Source organism: Lissotriton vulgaris, chromosome 9 (assembly GCF_964263255.1).
Source record: "Lissotriton vulgaris chromosome 9, aLisVul1.2, whole genome shotgun sequence".
In the NCBI taxonomy this organism is placed as follows: Eukaryota; Metazoa; Chordata; class Amphibia; order Caudata; family Salamandridae; genus Lissotriton; species Lissotriton vulgaris.
Genome location: NC_141697.1, coordinates 352,103,650 through 352,125,346, shown reverse-complemented (window position 1 = coordinate 352,125,346; position 21,697 = coordinate 352,103,650). Strand labels below are relative to the sequence as shown.

The 21,697-nt window shown below is 44.2% G+C and overlaps 1 protein-coding gene across 1 annotated transcript in view; it reads left to right on the top strand.

Annotated features, from left to right (window-relative positions):
- Positions 1–21,697, top strand: part of ASB2 (ankyrin repeat and SOCS box containing 2) — a 288,752-nt gene that overhangs the window by 199,365 nt on the left and 67,690 nt on the right. Inside the window, exon 7 of the mRNA XM_086937715.1 lies at positions 19,397–19,571. Coding sequence (XP_086793841.1) covers positions 19,397–19,571 — 175 coding nt within the window. The remainder of the gene's footprint in view (positions 1–19,396; positions 19,572–21,697) is intronic.

Here is a 21,697-nt window from a genome sequence, read left to right as displayed (position 1 = left end):
AAATTAAGCACTGGGTAGTATTATTTATCATCAATTAATTTAACTTTAAAACAACCCTCTTTCTCCATGGAATGAGCTGGTGCGAGCTAGTGCCTTTATCACGCATTGCTAATTCAGTAAATGTAACCCACCCATGACTCCAGCCACAATCACACCACCAGTTGATTGATGTTTTATAGTTGCTTCATTTGTCTACTTTAAATGAAAGTACGCACTCACATGAAAACGTGAACCTGAAAGTCCAGCTGAGTGCTGTTTTTAAGGCCTAATGGCAAATCTAAGCACAGATGAGGGTCACAGAAGCAGGAAAATGTAAATATATGCATGTTTTTCGTTTAACTTATATCTGGAAAGTTTACGCCGTGGACCCCATTTGTGGGCAGTCAGGGGTCGCAGCTGCGACCTCTAGCTTTCTCCCTGCTACTCCTGCCACTTCCTTTGTGACCCTGTCCTCGGAAGGGGCAAAACGTTTGCCTCATCTGAGGCCTGGGTTTCGAAAGGAGTGGCAGAATTAGCAAGAGCAAGCTACAGGTGTCAGCTACGACCCCTGGCTATCTCCAAATATCATCCTTGGATTACACCTCACCACTTTCAAATTTCCCCAGCCGCCCTTTTTTTCTATGCTTACTCCAAATGCCACTGAGTAGAAAATGGTTCAAAAAATGTATTTAGTATACAACTTGGTCTAAAATTTGAGGGTTCTGATATGTGAAGCAAGATGACAGTGGTCAAAGGCTGCGACGTATAACGAAATGAAAGTGTCGAATACAGGTATTTGAAATATCAAATGAGAGTATCAGAATTAAACTGAAAAAACCACACACACACCATGCTGTCACCTCTTAAATAGTGTGATTATGGACCTTATGGTACCTGCTTGTGTAATTCTCCTTCCAGACAATCCTAGTGCATGGATTGTCGGAGCCACAGGTGAAATGATATTTTTCCATTCATGCTCTCATAATTTCATAACAATGAGGGAACCTTGAGGCTGTAATTCTCGTGTGGCTGTCGGTGGTCAAAACGTGAAGCAGCTGCCTACATTTGCCTTAAAGTAGAACCGGCGCTGTTTTTCAGTGGCGGCTGGTATTTAACGGCGGTCGGGAGGCATGTTCCAAGGTGTAGGGGAAGGTAATGAAAAAAACCTGAAACACCTACCTGTGTACCGCCGCCGACTCTCGCTCCTCTTCCCCCGCTTCCAGGACTCTAGGGCAGGAAGCACCCAGCTCCCAGGCTCCGCATTACCAATCACAACGCTGCATTGCAGCATTGTGATTGGTGTGAGCGCCGTGGTTCGGCCCTAAGCCAGGGAATGGGAGACTGGACATCTTCTCACCCCTGGTTGTAATGCAGCCTTGATGGAGAACATGCAAAGTGCACATGATGGTTTGGCCGGCACACCACTCCTACCCTGCGAGCAGAGCAGCCCCGCCCCTACCCAGCGGAGCAAGGACAGAAAAATCAAATGATAATAACAATGAGTTCTTTTTTTTTTTCTTTCTGACTTGTTCAGTTTGGTGAAGGTTCTGCTCCTTTGTGGCGGAGCCGCCCCTGCTGTGTTGCTCTTTCTGTAAGGAAACACTGGCCAGCCAGTTAATGGCGCATACTCTAGCAATTCTACTCTCTTCTTTCGGGAAGTGGACGCTCAGCATAGATCCTTATCTTCTGAGCTCAACTATGGCTTCTTTGGAGTTTGCACTGAAGTCATGCAAAGTAGGGGATTGATGGTCCTTATTTCAATGCATTTCTTTACTATGCACGGGTGATTCATCCAGGGAAATTGATTAATTAGGAATAGCCACTTCAAGCCCAATTATTTTCATTACTAATAAAAGGACAAGAGGACAAATTCAGTGAAAATATCCACGTTTCATTTTCCTATGAAGACCCTCTGAGAACAGTTAATATAAAGCTGCTACCAGCCATACTCCCAGAGGCGCCTTTGGAATTAAATGTACTTTTATTTGTTTACAATCAACACGTTTGTAACGTGTTCTTTGAAACCCTTGACTCATTTCCAGCAGTTTTAAATTTCCGCTTACAAAGAAAGAGCGATTGTTTGATCAGGGCTGTTAAAGACTTGGCATTTTGTTTTTTGTGAAGCAACTTTGTTTGATTTGGGCATCCTTTTGGCTGTCGGCATGAAATTTGCAGTCAGAGTTAATTTGAACTTGAAGGTTAGAAGGAGCCAGTCTACTACCAGTAGTGAACTCCGAAAAAACATAGATTAGTACATTTATCAAGTGCGATGAGGAAAGTTTTGAGATCCGAGAAGGTGCTGATGCCCACCGCCTGAGACCTGAGGGACAAGTGGCCATGGCCAGATGTAGTTCTTCCTCACCGCAGACAAAATGAACTGGTACGAGACTTGGGGATAGCGAGAGTAAGGTATGGCAAGGTGTCCCTGTTTTGTATCCAATGACAACTTGAATGAGTGCATATAGGAGACCGTGAACTGAAAAGGGGTTTTTTGGAAATTCAGATATCAAGGGCGCACTGCCTCAATTTTACGTTACAGTGTGTAATGTGAATGGTTGATGTGTAGTGCGTGAAGAGCAGGCGGAAAAACACCCTTAACCATCTAAAAAAGTCAGAAGACTAAACAAATTTACAAAGCTATGCTCTCGCAACTACAATAAGGTATCACAGATAAAGTACAATGACTAATGAGAATCAATGAACAGAAGCAGATTCTTTTGGGTGTTTCTTGTCACAGCAAGATGACGGTTTATTTTCTCCAGACTTGAGGAATGTCACAAATAGCCGACACGTGTTTCGTCGTGTACAGTTGAGTCAACACGACTCTTCAGGGCTGGTGGTACAAAAATAACGTATGCATATTCAGTTATGCGTCATATCACTGTAACATACTGCATATGGTGACAGAAGTGCATCCAACATGCAGTAGTGACATGCGTGTATATTTGCACATGGTGGTTGTGTTTGGTGATGACGCTCAAGATCTAGGAAGTGTGCCACTACAAGGATGTGGGTGGTTGACCTTGAGTGGTGGTGCACAGTCGTGAAGTTCGGTGATATAACGTCTGAGTGTGTGGTCATTGTTCACACGTACACAGTGATCCTGCAATCCGAAGGTTTGTGAGGTGGTGAAGCATCCAAGAGAAAACATTCTAAAGTGAAGTGATGTGTGAAATTATTGGTGATAGGATCTAACGGAAGCGTAGTTTAGCGTAGGAAATAGGCGGTATCCGTTATAAGTTAAAAGCAAACAAATTTTCTCTAAGCGCAAAAAAGACTCTCTCTACATGGTGAACTAATTACCTTAAAGCTCAACTCAAACGTATGGGTTGAAACTAGTCTGGACTTCGAGTTTGCGTTCTATGTAGGTAGATAAGAGAGAGACTAGAGGAAGAAACAAAAAAGCTCATTAAGGAGGCATTAAAACGGAGGATGTCCGAGGACATCTACTTAGTAAAATTGATTGAGGACAGCGTGGAAGGTGTCCTTACCACTAGTTTCTCAGAATCAGTTTGTGACTGATTAGGAAGTGTATGTCCAATAGAGTCACGTGCAAAAAGCACTTCTTTTCTTTATATTCCGCCTTATTAATTAGAAGAAAGTCTTCGAGTGTTAGCACTCTGTTAAGAGAGAAAGGCAAAAAATGCAAAAGTTATACGGCTAGAAGTGTCGTATGACACGGTGTTCCAATTGACATTAGAAATCATGTTAGCGGTAAGCATCCAAAGGTTGAGAGTGAGGGAGTACCTGAGTACGGGTGTGTATCAGGCGGTAGCCGGGAGGGGATCCATCTGTTGAGATGCTCTCAGGGAACGGGTGCTTTTCCTCTGTAGCGGTGCGCTGTAGATGGTAAAAGGATTGTATGCGCACGCATTAGATACGTGAGAGCCCGGTTCTATGGGCTTCAAAAGTTAATTCTAGAAGGGAAACCCGTGGTATGGTATCCCTCCTCCTTTGGTTCCCGGTCATCGTCTCTCGTGTACGAACACGTGACCTAGTGGGAGGTGTTGCCATATAGGAATAGTAGACATCGATGTTGTCGAATTATTCGCTGTCGAAACATGGGCGCCATGTTTGAGAGGGAAGATGTTTATGGAAATGTTTCATATTGAGATATTCTCGTGTTGTAAAGGATAAAGGTGTGCAGTTGTCTCACAATGTTTGGCAAGGGAAATGATGCGTATCTACACAGGATAAATGGGCATGCTTATTCCAATTATTGTTACAAGGAAGCTGATACTAAAGAAGTGAATGTCAGCAGCTGTTGCTGCCCGGTGCTCATAAACGTGGTGTGGTGTAAAGAGAGCGATATAGATGACATAGCTGCCACAAGGGTGAAAGTGCACCATTATCACCACTTTTTCGTGAACTCACTCATCATGTTTCTGACATGAATTCATTTCAATAGAAATTCTCAAGCGTTATGGTTAATTGCATATGCCAGACTACAGTACGAGCCAAACATTACATAGAACAGTACATCTTATATTCTGTATCACATAGTACATACAATCAGTAGCATCATTCTTTTCCAAAAAGGTTATGAACATCTCTAGCGGTGTCTGAGTTTATCACTGTGAGTCCCTGGCTGATATTCAAAAACAATAATTCAGTTAGTGTTTACAGATAATGGGTCCCCAGGGTGGCTGTTTAGTCACCCAAAAAGTATTGAAGCTCAGGATCGTAGTTTAGCCCACGTTCCACGCTTTGTAGACGCATGATCCATGTGGCTTCTCTACGTCTGAGTGTCAATTCACGGTTGCCCCCTCTGATGTTGAGGTGAATCACGTCAATCTCAAAGACACGTACTTTGATGTCATCCTCCAGAGGTTGACATTCTGCTATGTGTAGGGCTACCGGATATCTGGGGTCTCTTTTCTGAATGGCTCTCATGTGTTCCGAGATTCTTTCTTTGAGAGCCCTGATTGTGCTGCCTACATAAATCTTGCCAAATTGGCATTCAATTATGTACACTACGAATTTGGTCAGGCAAGTAATGTTATGTTAGATTTTGTAGATAGTCCCTTCCGGGCCTTTGAAAGTTGTGGTGCCATGTTTCCCCCAGATGCACATGGAGCAGAAACCACACTTGTGGAATCCAAGGCCTCGTGTGGACAGCCAGTCACGCGCCGTGGTGTTAGGGGGAACTGTGGGGCTCAATTTATTTCTCAGAGTAAAGCCCTTTCTATATGTGATGGACGGTCTGTCTGGAAGAAATTCCTTGAGCACAGGATCATCTGTTAAGAGTTTCCATTGTTTGTTGAAACTCTTTTTGATGGAGTGGTTAAGTGCATTGAATTCTGTAATAAGTCTGATTTGTTGGCTAGAGGACTCTACCTCTGTACGTGTCTTCAAACAATCAGGTCTCGGGATGACTCTGGTCTTTCGTTCTGCTTTCTTGAGGGATGTCCTAGAGTACCCTCTCTTGTGAAACCTGTCTCTCATGTTGGCAATGCAGTTGTCAAATTCGCTGGTTTCACTACAGTTACGTTTAGCTCTTAGGAATTCTCCATATGGGATGGAACGTAACTGGTGCTCAGGGTGAAAGCTGGAAGCATGAAGTATAGAGTTACAGGAGGTAGGTTTCCTGAACAATTTGGAATGTAATTGGTTGTCCTTCACATAAAATTCTAAATCTAAGAATTCCATATTGGTAAGGCTGTGTCGCATAGTGAAGCTTATTTCCCACGTGTTGGTGTTCAGATATGCGAAAAAAGAGAGAAGAAGTTCCTCAGATCCTGACCACAAGAGAAAACAATCGTCGATGTATCGACCCCAAAAGACTATGGAGTCGATGTATTGTGTTCCTTTGGTGCCCCAAATTAGATCAGCCTCCAAGGCCCCCATGAAGAGATTAGCGAAGGAGGGTGAAAATTTTGAGCCCATGGCTACTCCCTTTTTTTGTCTATACCATTTCCGATCGAAAATAAAGAAATTATTCTCTAGGATAATCTTCATCATGTGTAATAGCATGTTAGTGTGTGCCCATAGTGAAGCCGGTCTATTAGAAAGAAGTTTGGTAATGGCTGAGATGCCTAGTTCGGGATTAATGCTGGTGTAAAGAGACACCACATCCATGGTTACCAATATGGTGTCTTGTTGCCATTCCATGTCTGACATGATATTCAATATATGTTTGGAGTCTTGTATGTAAGACGGAAGGTTCTTGACTAGAGGTCCCAAGAAAAGATCCACATATTCTGCGATTCTTTCGGTGGGACCCCCAATCCCCGATACTATCGGTCTACCCGGTGGAAACGGTAGATTCTTGTGGACTTTGGGTAAAGTATACAGCCAAGGATACGTGGGTCTGAAGACTTTGAGGTACAGGTACTCATTGTCATCCAGAAGACCAGATTGTTTCCAGTTAAGTAGGAGTCCATTAAGTAGTAGTGTTAGTGGACCCATGGGGTTATGGTTGAGTAGCTCATAACATGAGTCATCATTCAGTTGGCCAAGGATCTCACTGTTGTAGTCAATAAAATCCATGACCACCACATTACCCCCTTTGTCAGCCTCCCTGATGATGATGTTGGGGTTCTCGCTTAAAGTGGAAAGTGCTAACCGTTCCCCTTTGGTCAAGTTGTCTCTATACTTAAATTTAGTGTTTAGGTTCTTGGTATTAGTTCTATTAAGATCCTCAAGAACGTGTCTGTGGAAATTGTCAATATTATTGCCCCCTGACAATGTGGGTGTCCATTTAGATTTACTTTTCAAGCCACTCGCCATGCTGTAATCAGTTTCAACATCAAGCTCCTCAAGAAGCCTCTCCATTTCAAGTGGACTGTCTTCCCTGTCTGTTAAAGAAAGAAGCAAGTGTGTGGTTTGCACATCTTTAATGGTCAAAGGTACATCGTCAAAAACATTGGGAATGTGTCTAGGTTGTCTCTGCATTTCTTGTGATCCAGCAAAATGTTTCTTAAGTTTAAGATTACGTATAAACTTAAAAATATCAATTTTGGTTTGGCATATATCACCGGTGGCATAGGGATTAAAGTTCAGGCCTCTACTGAGTAAGGATACCATCTCCGGTGTCAATGGAAATGAGGAAAGATTGATGACTTGTACCGTGTCAACTGGTGTAGTTAATTCCTCTGTGTTCCTGACCTCAGTTTCCTGCGATATTCTTCGCTTGTCCCTGCGTTTGCCCCTGTGGGGTTTGGGTCTACAGCGACCCTTGGTGGCTGTGTCCTGTTGCCCTTCCTTACACGTTCCATTTCTAAAAAAAAGGTTGAATTGTTGGGCTCTGTGTTGGCTAGAATCTCGTTCTCAATGTCGTTGAGTCCAGTAGAACTCAGTGAAGTGGTGCTGGAATTAGCGGAATTGGTAGTAGTAGATCTACCAGCCTGTGAGCCTGCCTTGGGCTTGGGAATCAGGGAATCATATTTGCGATCAAAGGTGTAGATTCTACCATTTTTGTAGTCTGCCTCATCCCTTTTGATTTGACGTGCCTTTCTGTTTTTGATTTCTGCTTGATGTTTAAGAAGAATCTCATCCAGTAGGGTGTAATTCGTCACAGTGGCCTCAGGTTTATTAAGATCTTTAATCTCCTGTTCTACAGTAGAGATTTTTTGTCTGTAATTTGGCGGTTTTTTGGTCAGCACTCTCAATGAGAATATCCATGAGTGTAATGGAATTCTGGTTCAGTGAGTCTTCCCATTTGATCATGAGATCTCGGTCTAGGTCATCATAGGTCGGTAAGATGTGGGACCGTAGTCCTCCGGGAACTAGTTTGAGTCTCAGATAGTGTTTTAGGGTTGCTCCATCCCACCAACGGGAGTTCTCTTGTTTCTTGAGTTTTTCTAGTTTAATGAACTTGTCTCTTAAACCCTCTATGCGTGCAGGACCTGCCGTGGCCGATGCCTGGTGTGTGGGCATGCCTTTGGCCAGATTATCAAAAAGATCTGCCGCTGCTTTATCTCTGTCCATGGTGTGATGGACACGTATGGGAAAAGAGTTGGATCCGGTAGTACAAATAGTAACGTGGAGGCACCCAATCTGACACAATTTGAAATGAACTGAAAAGGGGTTTTTTGGAAATTCAGATATCAAGGGCGCACTGCCTCAATTTTACGTTACAGTGTGTAATGTGAATGGTTGATGTGTAGTGCGTGAAGAGCAGGCGGAAAAACATCCGTAACCGTCTAAAAAAGTCAGAAGACTAAACAAATTTACAAAGCTATGCTCTCGCAACTACAATAAGGTATCACAGATAAAGTACAATGACTAATGAGAATCAATGAACAGAAGCAGATTCTTTTGTGTGTTTCTTGTCACAGCAAGATGACGGTTTATTTTCTCCAGACTTGAGGAATGTCACAAATAGCCGACACGTGTTTCGTCGTGTACAGTTGAGTCAACACGACTCTTCAGGGCTGGTGGTACAAAAATAACGTATGCATATTCAGTTATACGTCATATCACTGTAACATACTGCATATGGTGACAGAAGTGCATCCAACATGCAGTAGTGACGTGCGTGTATATTTGCACATGGTGGTTGTGTTTGGTGATGACGCTCAAGATCTAGGAAGTGTGCCACTACAAGGATGTGGGTGGTTGACCTTGAGTGGTGGTGCACAGTCGTGAAGTTCGGTGATATAACGTCTGAGTGTGTGGTCATTGTTCACACGTACACAGTGATCCTGCAATCCGTACATAGCAGAATGTCAACCTCTGGAGGATGACATCAAAGTACGTGTCTTTGGGATTGACGTGATTCCCCTCAAAATCAGAGGGGGCAACCGTGAATTGACACTCAGACGTAGAGAAGCCACATGGATCATGCGTCTACAAAGCGTGGAACGTGGGCTAAACTACGATCCTGAGCTTCAATACTTTTTGGGTGACTAAACAGCCACCCTGGGGACCCATTATCTGTAAACACAAACTGAATTATTGTTTTTGAATATCAGCCAGGGACTCACAGTGATAAACTCAGACACCGCTAGAGATGTTCATAACCTTTTTGGAAGAGAATGATTCTACTGATTGTATGTACTATGTGATACAGAATTTAAGATGTACTGTTCTATGTAATGTTTGACTCATACTGTAGTCTGGCATATGCAATTAACCATAACGCTTGAGAATTTCTATTGAAATGAATTCATGTCAGAAACATGATGAGTGAGTTCACGAAAAAGTGGTGATAATGGTGCACCTTCACCCTTGTGGCAGCTATGTCATCTATATCGCTCTCTTTACACCACACCACGTTTATGAGCACCGGGCAGCAACAGCTGCTGACATTCACTTCTTTAGTATCAGCTTCCTTGTTACAATAATTGGAATAAGCATGCCCATTTATCCTGTGTAGATACGCATCATTTCCCTTGCCAAACACTGTGAGACAACTGCACACCTTTATCCTTTACAACACGAGAATATCTCAATATGAAACATTTCCATAAACATCTTCCCTCTCAAACATGGCGCCCATGTTTCGACAGCGAATAATTCGACATCATCGATGTCTACTATTCCCATATGGCAACACCTCCCACTAGGTCACGTGTTCGTACACGAGAGACGACGACTGGGAACCAAAGGAGGAGGGATACCATACCACGGGTTTCCCTTCTAGAATTAACCTCAACTATATATATACTTTTTTTTTTCCCTTCTAGAATTAACTTTTGAAGCCCATAGAACCGGGCTCTCACGTATCTAATGCGTGCGCATACAATCCTTTTACCATCTACAGTGCACCGCTACAGAGGAAACGCACCCGTTCCCTGAGAGCATCTCAACAGATGGATCCCCTCCCGGCTACCGCCTGATACACACCCGTACTCAGGTACTCCCTCACTCTCAACCTTTGGATGCTTACCGCTAACATGATTTCTAATGTCAATTGGAACACCGTGTCATACGACACTTCTAGCCGTATAACTTTTGCATTTTTTGCCTTTCTCTCTTAACAGAGTGCTAACACTCGAAGACTTTCTTCTAATTAATAAGGCGGAATATAAAGAAAAGAAGTGCTTTTTGCACGTGAATCTATTGGACATACACTTCCTAATCAGTCACAAACTGATTCTGAAAAACTAGTGGTAAGGACACCTTCCACGCTGTCCTCAATCAATTTTACTAAGTAGATGTCCTCGGACATCCCCCGTTTTAATGCCTCCTTCATGAGCTTTTTTGTTTCTTCCTCTAGTCTCTCTCTTATCTACCTACATAGAACGCGAACTCGAAGTCCAGACTAGTTTCAACCCATACGTTTGAGTTGAGCTTTAAGGTAATTAGTTCACCATGTAGAGAGAGTCTTTTTTGCGCTTAGAGAAAATTTGTTTGCCTTTAACTTATAACGGATACCGCCTATTTCCTACGCTAAACTACGCTTCCGTTAGATCCTATCACCAATAATTTCACACATCACTTCACTTTAGAATGTTTTCTCTTGGATGCTTCACCACCTCACAAACCTTCGGATTGCAGGATCACTGTGTACGTGTGAACAATGACCACACACTCAGACGTTATATCACCAAACTTCACGACTGTGCACCACCACTCAAGGTCAACCACCCACATCCTTGTAGTGGCACACTTCCTAGATCTTGAGCGTCATCACCAAACACAACCACCATGTGCAAATATACAAGCACGTCCCTACTGCATGTTGGATGCACTTTTGTCACCATATGCAGTATGTTACAGTGATATGACGCATAACTGAATATGCATACGTTATTTTTGTACCACCAGCCCTGAAGAGTCGTGTTGACTCAACTGTACACGACGAAACACGTGTCGGCTATTTGTGACATTCCTCAAGTCTGGAGAAAATAAACCGTCATCTTGCTGTGACAAGAAACACACAAAAGAATCTGCTTCTGTTCATAGATTCTCATTAGTCATTGTACTTTATCTGTGATACCTTATTGTAGTTGCGAGAGCATAGCTTTGTACATATAGGAGACCGTAACATATAAGCAATCAGCGGGGCAAGAACGAAGTCAACAGGGAGGTGACAAACTATTGCCAAACAAAGGGGATTGAAATAATTAGACATATGTGCATTGCATGCAACTGACCAGTCCTTTTTTAGACACTATGGTCTACAATATTTTTTTCCTATTGAGCCAGTGGATGTATATAGAAAAACTGTTTAAAGTTCTAGAGGACTGGTGCTGAAACAAGATTGACAAGGATTTGTGGTAATAAAGAATACCTCATGGGATAGGTTTTCTGGTAGCCATGTGAGACAGTGGTCAGCAGTGGCCGAAAGCCACATGTCGTTGTCTCACGATGCACAGTTAGTGACACTAGGGCAGTTGTCGCTCGTGTTCGATCACCTCCGTAATGGTGATCCTTTTTTCCTCATGACTGAAACGTGTCATCCTCTTACACCTCTCCTGCCGTGCAATGATATGTACTCTGCCATTTGGAAAATCAAGACTCAGTTCCAAATGTGTGACCGACTAGTCCACTGTTTATGCAGGTAGAGTACGTCTAGGAGAAAGGAGTACTGCAGGCCTTGCTCATGGAGGCCGTGATGGTACTAGCAGGTTGCCAGGGTCACAGGCCTCTGGCTTGGAGCCTGCACCTACACTTGGTGGGCCCTCTTCGACCCACACCATTGTCGGCAGGTGAGCAGTGAGGCCTGGGTGCGCAGAGTTGGGAAAGATGGGTTCAGGGACCAGCGGCCTGGGGTGCAGCAGACACACAGGATCGCAGGCAACACCGCTCACAGCGATGGTGATGGCCTCGGGGCAGGGTGATGGGCACCGCCCTGGCATAGCCAGGATGATTGTTTCCGGTCCAGGGAAGACATGGCTTGGCAGTTTGAGCTGGACTGTGCCCATGAGGCACAGGGTCTGACGGATTTTCATATGGCCATGTCTGAACTGGGTTGGCGGAGTGAGCTAAAGAATGATGATGGATTAAACCTAGATCAGTTGACTGGGTGTGAGTGCTTGCAATGTTCAACACTCTGTCCATCATTCCCTTTGGTTTTGCTTTGTTCCTCCTAAGTTGGCAGGGTATGCCCAGACGTGGGTCCCTTGCTCACTTTGCCACTGGATTTAAGCTAGCCTGGCTGATGACGGCTGATTGGCCAGAAACTGGTCCGAGGATGCTTGTTTCCGGTCCAGGGAAGACATGGCTTGGCAGTTCGGGCTGGACTGTTCCCATGAGGCATAGGGTCAGACTGATTTGCATATGGCCATGTCTGAACTAGGGTGGCGGAGTGAGCTAAAGAATGATGATGGATTAAACCCAGATCAGTTGACTGAGGGCGAGTGCTTGCAATGTTCAACACTCCGTCCATCATCCCCTTTGGTTTTGCTTTGTTCCTCCTAAGTTGGCAAGGTATGCCCAGACGTGGGTCCCTTGCTCACTTTGCCACTGGATTCAAGCTAGCCTGGTTGATGACGGCTGATTAGCCAGAAACTGGTCCCAGGATGCTTGTTTCCAGTCCAGGGAAGACATGGCTTGGCAGTTTGGGCTGGATTGTTCCCATGAGGCACAGGGTCAGACTGATTTGCATATGGCCATGTCTGAATTGGGGTGGCGGAGTGAGCTGAAGAATGATGATGGATTAAACACAGAGCAGTTGACTGGGGTGAGTGCTTGCAATGTTCAACACTCTATCCATCACCCCCTTTGGTTTTGCTTTGTTTGCCCTAAGTTGGCAGGGTATGTCCAGACGTGGGCCCCTTGCTCACTTTGCCACTGGATTCAAGCTAGCCTGGTTAAAGACGGCTGATTAGCCAGAAACTGGTCCCAGGATGCTTGTTTCCAGTCCAGGGAAGACATGGCTTGGCAGTTCGGGCTGGACTGTTCCCATGAGGCACAGGGTAAGACTGATTTGCATATGGCCATGTCTGAACTGGGTGGTAGAGTGAGCTAAAGAATGATGATGGATTAAACCCAGATCAGTTGACTGGGGATGAGTACTTGCAATGTTCAACACTCCGTCCATCATCCCCTTTGGTTTGGCTTTATTTCGATCAAGAACCCTGCCCAGAGCTACCTGCTTTTTATTCACACCCCTACGCTGGTCCGGCATACGCCGGGCCAGCCCACTCGCTCAAGCTTACAGGGGGGGGGCGTAACAAGCTACATTTCTGCGAACTTCCCCACTGGCTGGGGTGACATGGTTGCGTCCACTGTCCACTACACCCCAAACACCAGCGGTGTATGTCGACATGGATATGTGTGTGATCTGCATACTGCAGCCTGTCCAGCACACCTACGGCACACTTGGCATAGTATACATTCTCATTAATCGGTCACTTACCTCCTTCGCAGGTGTCAGGTCCCCAACTCTTCCAACAATCTGCTATCGTGTGGTGAGGTGCAATGCCGTTGATGGCTTATGTGCATGGCTGGCCCTGGTTCCCACAGTAAGTTGTGCTGTCGTGTCTGGTGTGTGGCCATGTTGTTTGGCATGTAATATGTGAGTTTGTAACATATGCATTCCCAGTGTTGTGAGTTGCATGATTGTGGAGTTGAGGTGTGTGGTGTGTTCATTTGGTACTTGTCAACGAGCAGTGCATTTCCTTAGATGCCATCCTGGTAGCACTGGTTGATGATGGACTGTTGGTAGATCTAGGAATCATGCACACAGCCTGGGTGGTTTTAGTCGTCGTTGGTGGAGATTCCCCGGTGGTCCACAATTGCCTTCACATAGATATATGGAGAAGTGTGGAGATAGGTGGAGAAGTGTGGCTCACTGGTTAGAGGAGGCAGACCTGGAGGCAGAGGTCAGCCCGGGATCAGGGTTCAATTCCCGGCTCGGCGGGGTCTTGAGTCCTAAAATGTCCATGGACTCGACAATTCTCGCTCCGGTGCCTACTCGATTCACGGGTTCACACTCTGCGACTCTGGGCAATAGCTTGCTTAATCTCCACAACGGCCCCTCGCGGCGGGATGCCTGGCTTTCACCTTGCGGATACCCTGCCGGGGTATCTCACAAGGGAATACCAGGACGGGTTCCCTAAGCAAGCGCCTTGATGCCTTCGGGTGATACGTGCGCTATATAAATCGCAATACATTTACATTTACATTTACATATGTGCTTTCTGTTGCAGTTACTGTGTGCAGTGTGGTCAAGGGGCGCAAGTATGACACATGTGCAGTTAATTGCCCCTAACACTTGCGGTAAGCCAGCTATGGCATAGATGCCTTGCTTGGTCTCCAGCTGTTCCTGCACAGTGTGGGGGAAGTATAGATAGTGGGGTACCAAGCTGATGATGCCATCCATGACTGTTGTGAGGAACTTGGATTTGGCTGGCTGTGAGACTCCTCCGACTCTGGCAGTTGTTGTTTGGAAGGTACCAGAGGCCAACACGTGCAGCACAGCCAGCGACTTTGTCTGAGGTGGGATGTTGGTTGTCCGCTGTGTTGGTACCATCAGCCTGTTGGCAATGGTGGTTAGGATGCAGAGGATGCTTGTCCATTTGAGCCTGTAGTGGGCAATGACATTCTTTGGTGTTGGGTCTGTGAAGTTGGTGCGTTTTCTGAAGGTCGCTGTCTATGTCTGCGCTGCCTCAGTGTTGGTCTGGGGTGGTGATGGGGATCCAGGGGGGTCCTGGGGGTGGTGGCAGTGGGTGTTGTGGCCCTCTTGGGTGTCTGGGCTGCATGACCAGTGTCTCCATGTCATCTGTTGTGGCTCTGGCCTGGGCTCCCTTTTCTGGTGCAGGCAGTCGTCCAACTTTACACGAGGTAAGAGCAAGTGTTAAATTCCTGCTACTAACGCGCCTAATCGCCTGTTTTTAGATCTTATCGCCGATCTGGCTGGTCGTTGAGAATGGTGTGGAGTGGTATTGTCGTGGTTTTGGGCACGGGAACGCCTACTCTGCATCTCATTTACGATAGTTGCCGGGGTCATCTGTAGCAATGTTTTTTGCTGCTGCTATTACAGGTAAACTGGTGATATGGGCGGATATCACCAGCTTGTGAATGGGGCATTAGTTTTATCGCAACTTTAACTTGCTCCAGATGAAAAGCAGCCTTTGTACACAATGACAACAGCTCCTGTGATATTTACTCTTTCAATGTGCATTTTAAAGTTAAGTATATTTAGGCTGTCCTGTTTTAGGTTTAAACCTATAACAACTGATAAAAACCCACCGAAAGGGAAATGGCCCTCACCAGTGTGAACAGAAAAACACTGAAAAAACACCTGCACAACCCCAAACTATTTGCCATTCAAAGAAGAGAAAAGGAGAGTGAAAGAGTCATTTTTATTTCTTCCTGAAGGGGTTAATACAATGTAACTTTGTTATACAAGGTAGTAGCAAGAAAGACTGGGCTAACATTTTTCTTCTTGAGCTTTGTTGTTTACGGATGTCACTAAAATATTGTATCTTTTTCATTTTGCTTTCTTCAGTTTTGTGGTCTTTGGTCTAAGGATGCAGGGTTTAGAAACATGTTTTAGGTCTTGTTTAATTATTTTATAATTTGTAGAGAATCAGGAAATATCAAAATCATATTTGATATTTTGGCTGTGTTTGATTCTTCCACTGATAGGTAAAATGGCTGGTTTCATAAGAATCTTTCCCAATATGGGCCATTACATTTAACCACAGAGAATGGGTAAAAACCCTTGATACATCAGCCCCTTTTCTAGTGAGTCAGTATTGAGAGTAAGTGAATTGCCAAATACCCCAGGCTTTAAAAATTCAATGCATGGTGTAGTGCCAGGTGTATGTGAAAAGATTGCTATCACCAAGCATCTGGGATAGTGATTCTTTCCAAGTTCAACAAAGACTGGAGCAATATTGTTTGTATTTACAGTGATTCAGCTACGTACATATATGAAAACGTTATGTGATGACCAAAATCGATACCTGAGCTGAAGTGTTTCCCTGTAAGAAATACTTGCCACTTCTTAGATGATATGCTGAAAACATATTTACAATCATCAGAGTTAATGAAGAATACTATTGACTTTTAGTCCATTCTAGAGCACTGTTTTATCATGCGCGAGAACTAAAATACAAATATTTCTCATTTTGGGCTTTGTGTGGCATCAAAGAAAGAGTCATCCCACTGTGTCACTTGGCTGATGGTTCCCAGTCCTAGAGGCTGTGAATTCTATATTATCCATGTGGCAACCGTTTACAGAACTTTTGCTGATTGATGATGCAAAAGGCAAGAAATGTGAGGCTCTTTGGTCGCATATTGATAGTGATGTGAAAAAAAGTACACTTTACCTTATTCTTAGATTTTTACAGGAAAACATAACCACTGTAGTGGATATAATCAAACACAATAGAGTCTGAAAATACCCTTGTCTACCAAGTGTTCAGCATAATTGGTGTAGATGTGAAAATATCCTTGAGAGCCGGCTGGGCAACACCTTTAGTGACTTTTGCACTGCAACATGTTCCATGTTAGAGTGCCTGCCACTTGGTAAGCAATTCAGAAAAAGGGGGTGGTGATGGACAGAGTATCTGAATTAAGCAGAACACTCCTACCCATTCAACAGATCAGGGCTTGATCCATCACCGTTTTTTAGCTCACTGCACCATCCCAGCTCAGAACCTGGCTACGTGCAAATAAGTCTGTCCATGGCCCAGTGCATCATGGGAACAGGGCAGACCAAACTACCAAGCCAATTCTTTTACTGGAAAGGAAACAAGCTTCCGGGGACCGGTTTCTGGCATTACAGCCGTCTTCGGCCCGGCTTGCTTCAATCCTGATGGTGCAGTGAGCAAGGGACTCACATCTGAGCATACCCTTCCACGCTTATGGTGGACAAAACGATTAAGAAAAAGGGGGTGGTGATGGACAGAGTATCTGAATTAAGCAGAACACTCCTACCCAGTCAACAGATCAGGGCTTGATCCATCACCGTTCTTTAGCTCACTGCACCATCCCAGCTCAGAACCTGGCTACATGCAAATTAGTCTGTCCCTGGCCCAGTGCATGATGGGAACACGGCAGACCAAACTACCAAGCCAATTCTTTTACTGGAAAGGAAACAAGCTTCCGGGGACCGGTTTCTGGCATTACAGCCGTCTTCGGCCCGGCTTGCTTCAATCCTGATGGTGCAGTGAGCAAGGGACTCACATCTGAGCATACCCTTCCACGCTTATGGTGGACAAAACGATTCAGAAAAAGTGGGTGGTGATGGACAGAGTATCTGAATTAAGCAGAACACTCCTACCCAGTCAAAAGATCAGGGCTTGATCCATCACCGTTTTTTAGCTCACTGCACCATCCCAGCTCAGAACCTGGCTACATGCAAATTAGTCTGTCCCTGGCCCAGTGCATCATGGGAACAGGGCAGACCAAACTACCAAGCCAATTCTTTTACTGGAAAGGAAACAAGCTTCCGGGGACCGGTTTCTGGCATTACAGCCGTCTTCGGCCCGGCTAAGCATGGGCGGAAAATCCGTTTCGCTCGCGGATTTTGCGGATTTTCGGTAAATTCGCAATCCGCGAGATTCGCGAATCTCCCGCAAAATCCGCAAATCCGCGAGCAGCGGATTTTGCTCGCACTGCTCGCACTGTTCGCATGAGTTCGCGGCTTCCCAGTACAACTTCGCGCCCCGCGAATAAGTGCAAAATTGCAGAAATACGATCTTAGCAAAACTGAAACTACTTACCAGGTTCAAAAGTTCAGGCTCATCATTAGTAGCCATTTCCTGTAGTGCTTCCTGAGGGGCCCCTCCAGAGTTCCGTTGCCAGTTGAACTATTATGTGACCCTGCTCTGAACCTCAGAATAGTTACACATATGCCACAAAGGTCCTGAATTACAGCTAAGGGAGACAAGCAGGAGCCAGGCTGGAGGTTCAAATCCATTAATCAGCCCCTAATTAATTATTGTCAGTTGGGGCAGGGCAGGTGTTGTAACTAATTTAGCAACAATGAAAGCACTTAGCAAGTGCAAAAGATCACTAATCAGGAAGCACTAAGGAAGCAGGTGCCAGCTAAAAAAATATTCTGTGACACATTAATCAGCCCCAAATTAATTCAGGTCACTTGAGGCAGGGAAGGTGTGCTTGCGTTGCCACAATAATGTACACTGACTGGACAACCAGAGGGTGCTGTGATGAAACAGAGGGTGGCATGGGTGGGCCAGAGGGTGGCATGAGTAGTCAGAGAGTGGCAGTGGTGACAGAGAGGGGCAGTGATGAAGAAGAGTGTCCCAAACAGGCTGGACACGTAGAAACAACAAGTTCGCGAAACTTGCGACCCGACAGGTAAGTTCGCAATTTGCGACATTGTACAAAACCCTCGCGAACTGGCAGAAACCCGCGCAAACACAAAAAAAAAAAATCCGCAATTCGCGAGAATTCGCGGATTTTGCGAATTGCGAGTTCGCAAATCCGCAAAATTCGCGAACGCGAGATTCGCAAAATTCGCCCATGCTTAGGCCCGGCTTGCTTGAATCCTGATGGTGCAGTGAGCAAGGGACTCACATCTGAGCATACCCTTCCACGCTTATGGTGGACAAAACGATTCAGAAAAAGGGGGTGGTGATGGACAGAGTATCTGAATTAAGCAGAACACTCCTACCCAGTCAACAGATCAGGGATTGATCCATCACCGTAAGCAAAGCAATGTTGAGGAGCAATTCAGGAACTTTTATTTTACAATGTATAAGAAATGGCTTTCAATGATGCATAGAAATTTCCCTTCACCAACTATGGCATTTAAAGTCAATGAAACCTCATGTGGTACTCTTCACAAGTTCTAGATACCTTCTGTAAAGGGGAATTTTCTCCTTAGTTTGAATAGTGCTGGTTCTTTTTTGCCACTTCAATAACTCTGAAAGCATATATTGCAGAACCTGCCCAGAGAATCGCAATCTTCAAGTGCACCAGCATTGGCATGGAAAGCTATGTCAGTGGCCAGAGTTAGCAAATTGTGTACTGGTTGTTTTGGCGGTGCCCGTCTCAAGTGCCAATGTGGAGAGGGCCTTTTCACAGATAAAAGTTTACATGGGAAGAAAATAGCAAGCATGCATGACCAAATACTTACTGAAGAAGTATTGTATGGTATACTACAATAAGTGTGATTTGTAAAAATGTATTTTGACCTTGTATACACTGTACGTACACTGTCTATATACCATGCACTATCATTGCAGAAAGCAGGCAATAATAAAGGCAAATCATTCCATAAGCACCGGATGAACACTGTTTCTATTGTTTTTAATGGCGCGAAAATGTGTATCCACTGATAAACACTGTTCTTTTAAGGTATTGAAATCACTTGAAAACACTGGAAAAAAACACCAGAATTAACCAAAAATAGAAACTGAAAACAGGAAATCCTAAGTATATTAAATGCAGTCCACATGTATATTTTTGTCCATCGTTGAATAGACTACTTGTATCTTTAATTGTGCCGTTGGCTTTGGAACAGATGTACAATAATTCCTATAAAGAAAAGGACAGAATAAGTTGAAATACACTCACGCAAAAAAATTACATTTTTGTTTGGTCCTAGATGCTGACATTAATGCTCAAGCCAGTGACAACGCATCAGCCTTGTTTGAAGCAGCAAAGAATGGTCACGAAGAGGTGGTGGAGTTTCTTTTAGCCCAAGGTGCTGATGCAAACAAAGCAGACAAGAAGGGCTTGTTACCTCTACACATCGCAGCAAAAAGGAGAGACAATGATGAGTAAGTTGTATTAAAGGGCTGGGTAGGAGGCTTGTGGGGCAGAAGACTGTTGAGTCTATTCTTGGCAGGAATACCGTGTGTTGAATTTGTCCTGAAAAAGTCTGTCACTGCCCTGTGTCTTTTCCCTAGGATGAATTTTCAACTGAATTCGAGTTTGACAGGTCAGCATGAAGAGTGAAATGCAGAAGTGGTATTACTGCACCCGGTTTAGCATTTTTTCCCAAGTTAGGTTTCCACTCTCAATTTGTTTTCAGGACATACCTGAACCAATTTACGTGGGGACATTTCTGACAGTGAGGTGATTTCACACAATTCCTAATCTAGATTTAGATTCAAAACCTGATTGTGTCTAAACCCAGGCTCTGTGTAGAACTTGAAAGAGGCCATGAGTTGGTTGAGAAATATTTTCCTGTCTGGAAAGATCATTGCTCACCTAGCATTTCTGAGGATTTAAACATACAAAAGGGGGCCAAACCATGCATTTCATCTATGGGGTTTGAGCATGATTCCATCATGGCCGGTCTTACAGGGCAGAGGGATTCTTTCAACTCCTTGGAGCCACCTTTATATTAGCATATTGTTGGTGAGTAATTTGGTCATATAAATGCCTCAGAAGCCTAAAAAGTATTCAACATATTTGCCAAAGAAGAGAAGATCAATCTCCTGTAGCACAGGAGACTCTGACTATCACCAAAAAGAGAAATAGAGTGCTAGTTCTACCAAGTCGTGTGATTCTTTTCACAACTAAAGGGTACTACATGGTCTTCGCTTAAGGAGACTTCCATTCAGTTTGTGTGCGCATCATAAGAAGTGGTTTGGGGAAATTTGCCTAAATTTCTTTTGTGTATTTATGCGAAATTCCACAAAAATTAAGTGCAATTATGCAAAATACAAAAACTGGCTCTATATTTTAGTGTGAAATGCGTTGTTGTGCAAAGTATTTCCACAAGTGCTGCAAACAACCCCCCCCCTCATTTGAGTTGCAACTGCGCGTCAACTCTAAATTTTGCAGCAAATGCAACATAACTAAGCAATGTAGCATAATGGCATAAAGTCTGGAATTTTGTGTACAAGTGTAGCAGAAAGTACACAAAATTATACCAGAAAATGCTAGCGTAACAGTAATTTTATGAGGGCAGTCCTGTCAAGGCAATTCTTCACCTCATGACCCTTAAACAAATATAAGTTGAGCTCCAATGCATATTGAAAGGTGGAAAAGAGTTGAACGATAAACCTGTAGTCTGATATTTAAAACATAAGAATATTTCTCACACAATTGCAATGTATCACCCTCCTTATTTAGGGTTTGTGGAAACTGCTAATTTCATGCTTGGGGAGTAGGAGAGTTCATTTCAGAGACTGGTGTTGGAGATCAAGTTTGCACATCAGGAAGGGTGGGTGTACCGAAGACATCCATCATATATTGTGTTCCAAAAGATGACAGAGGTTTAAATTCCTGAAGTCAACAGTGAAGAAGGCTTGCTGGTTCTAGTCATCTATTTTCATGGAAATACCAAAATGAATCAATTCATCAATATCTTGCTGAGGATGATGTTGTCTAGCAAAAAAGGAGTTTCACACTAAAAGTCATATACCTGATCCATAAATGGAACGCACAAGTATGACGGCATTTCAATGATCAAAGGCTATACAGCAAAACAATTTTCTCTATTGATTTCAAAGCATTCTTTTCCTTAAAATAATGTGCAGATTAAGTGTCAAACTGGATGTGGGCCAATAATCTGTAGTGGATTTTGAATAAAATTGAAGTCCTTCTGTTTGGTCCTGCCCCTACCAGCTGGTGGAATAACTGCTGTCCAGCCACACTACCTTCACCTCCTCCTTTTTTGGTTGCAAGGAATCTGGGAGATCACCAACTCTCCTTTCAATCTCAAATATGACACAAACAGGTCCCCGTGCCAGCTTCCCCTTGCTGTTCGCGCGTTACGTAGCCTAGTTTTGTACTTGTTCCATTCTGCTATTTGTTAACATTACTGTCTCCCCTGCACAGTGACCACAACCATGCCTAACGCAACCACCCCAGACCTTCACCACTGTCTCCTGCTCCACGCACGATCTCTCTGCAAGCATGCCAACAACATCTGGGTCACCATCACTTCCCCCAC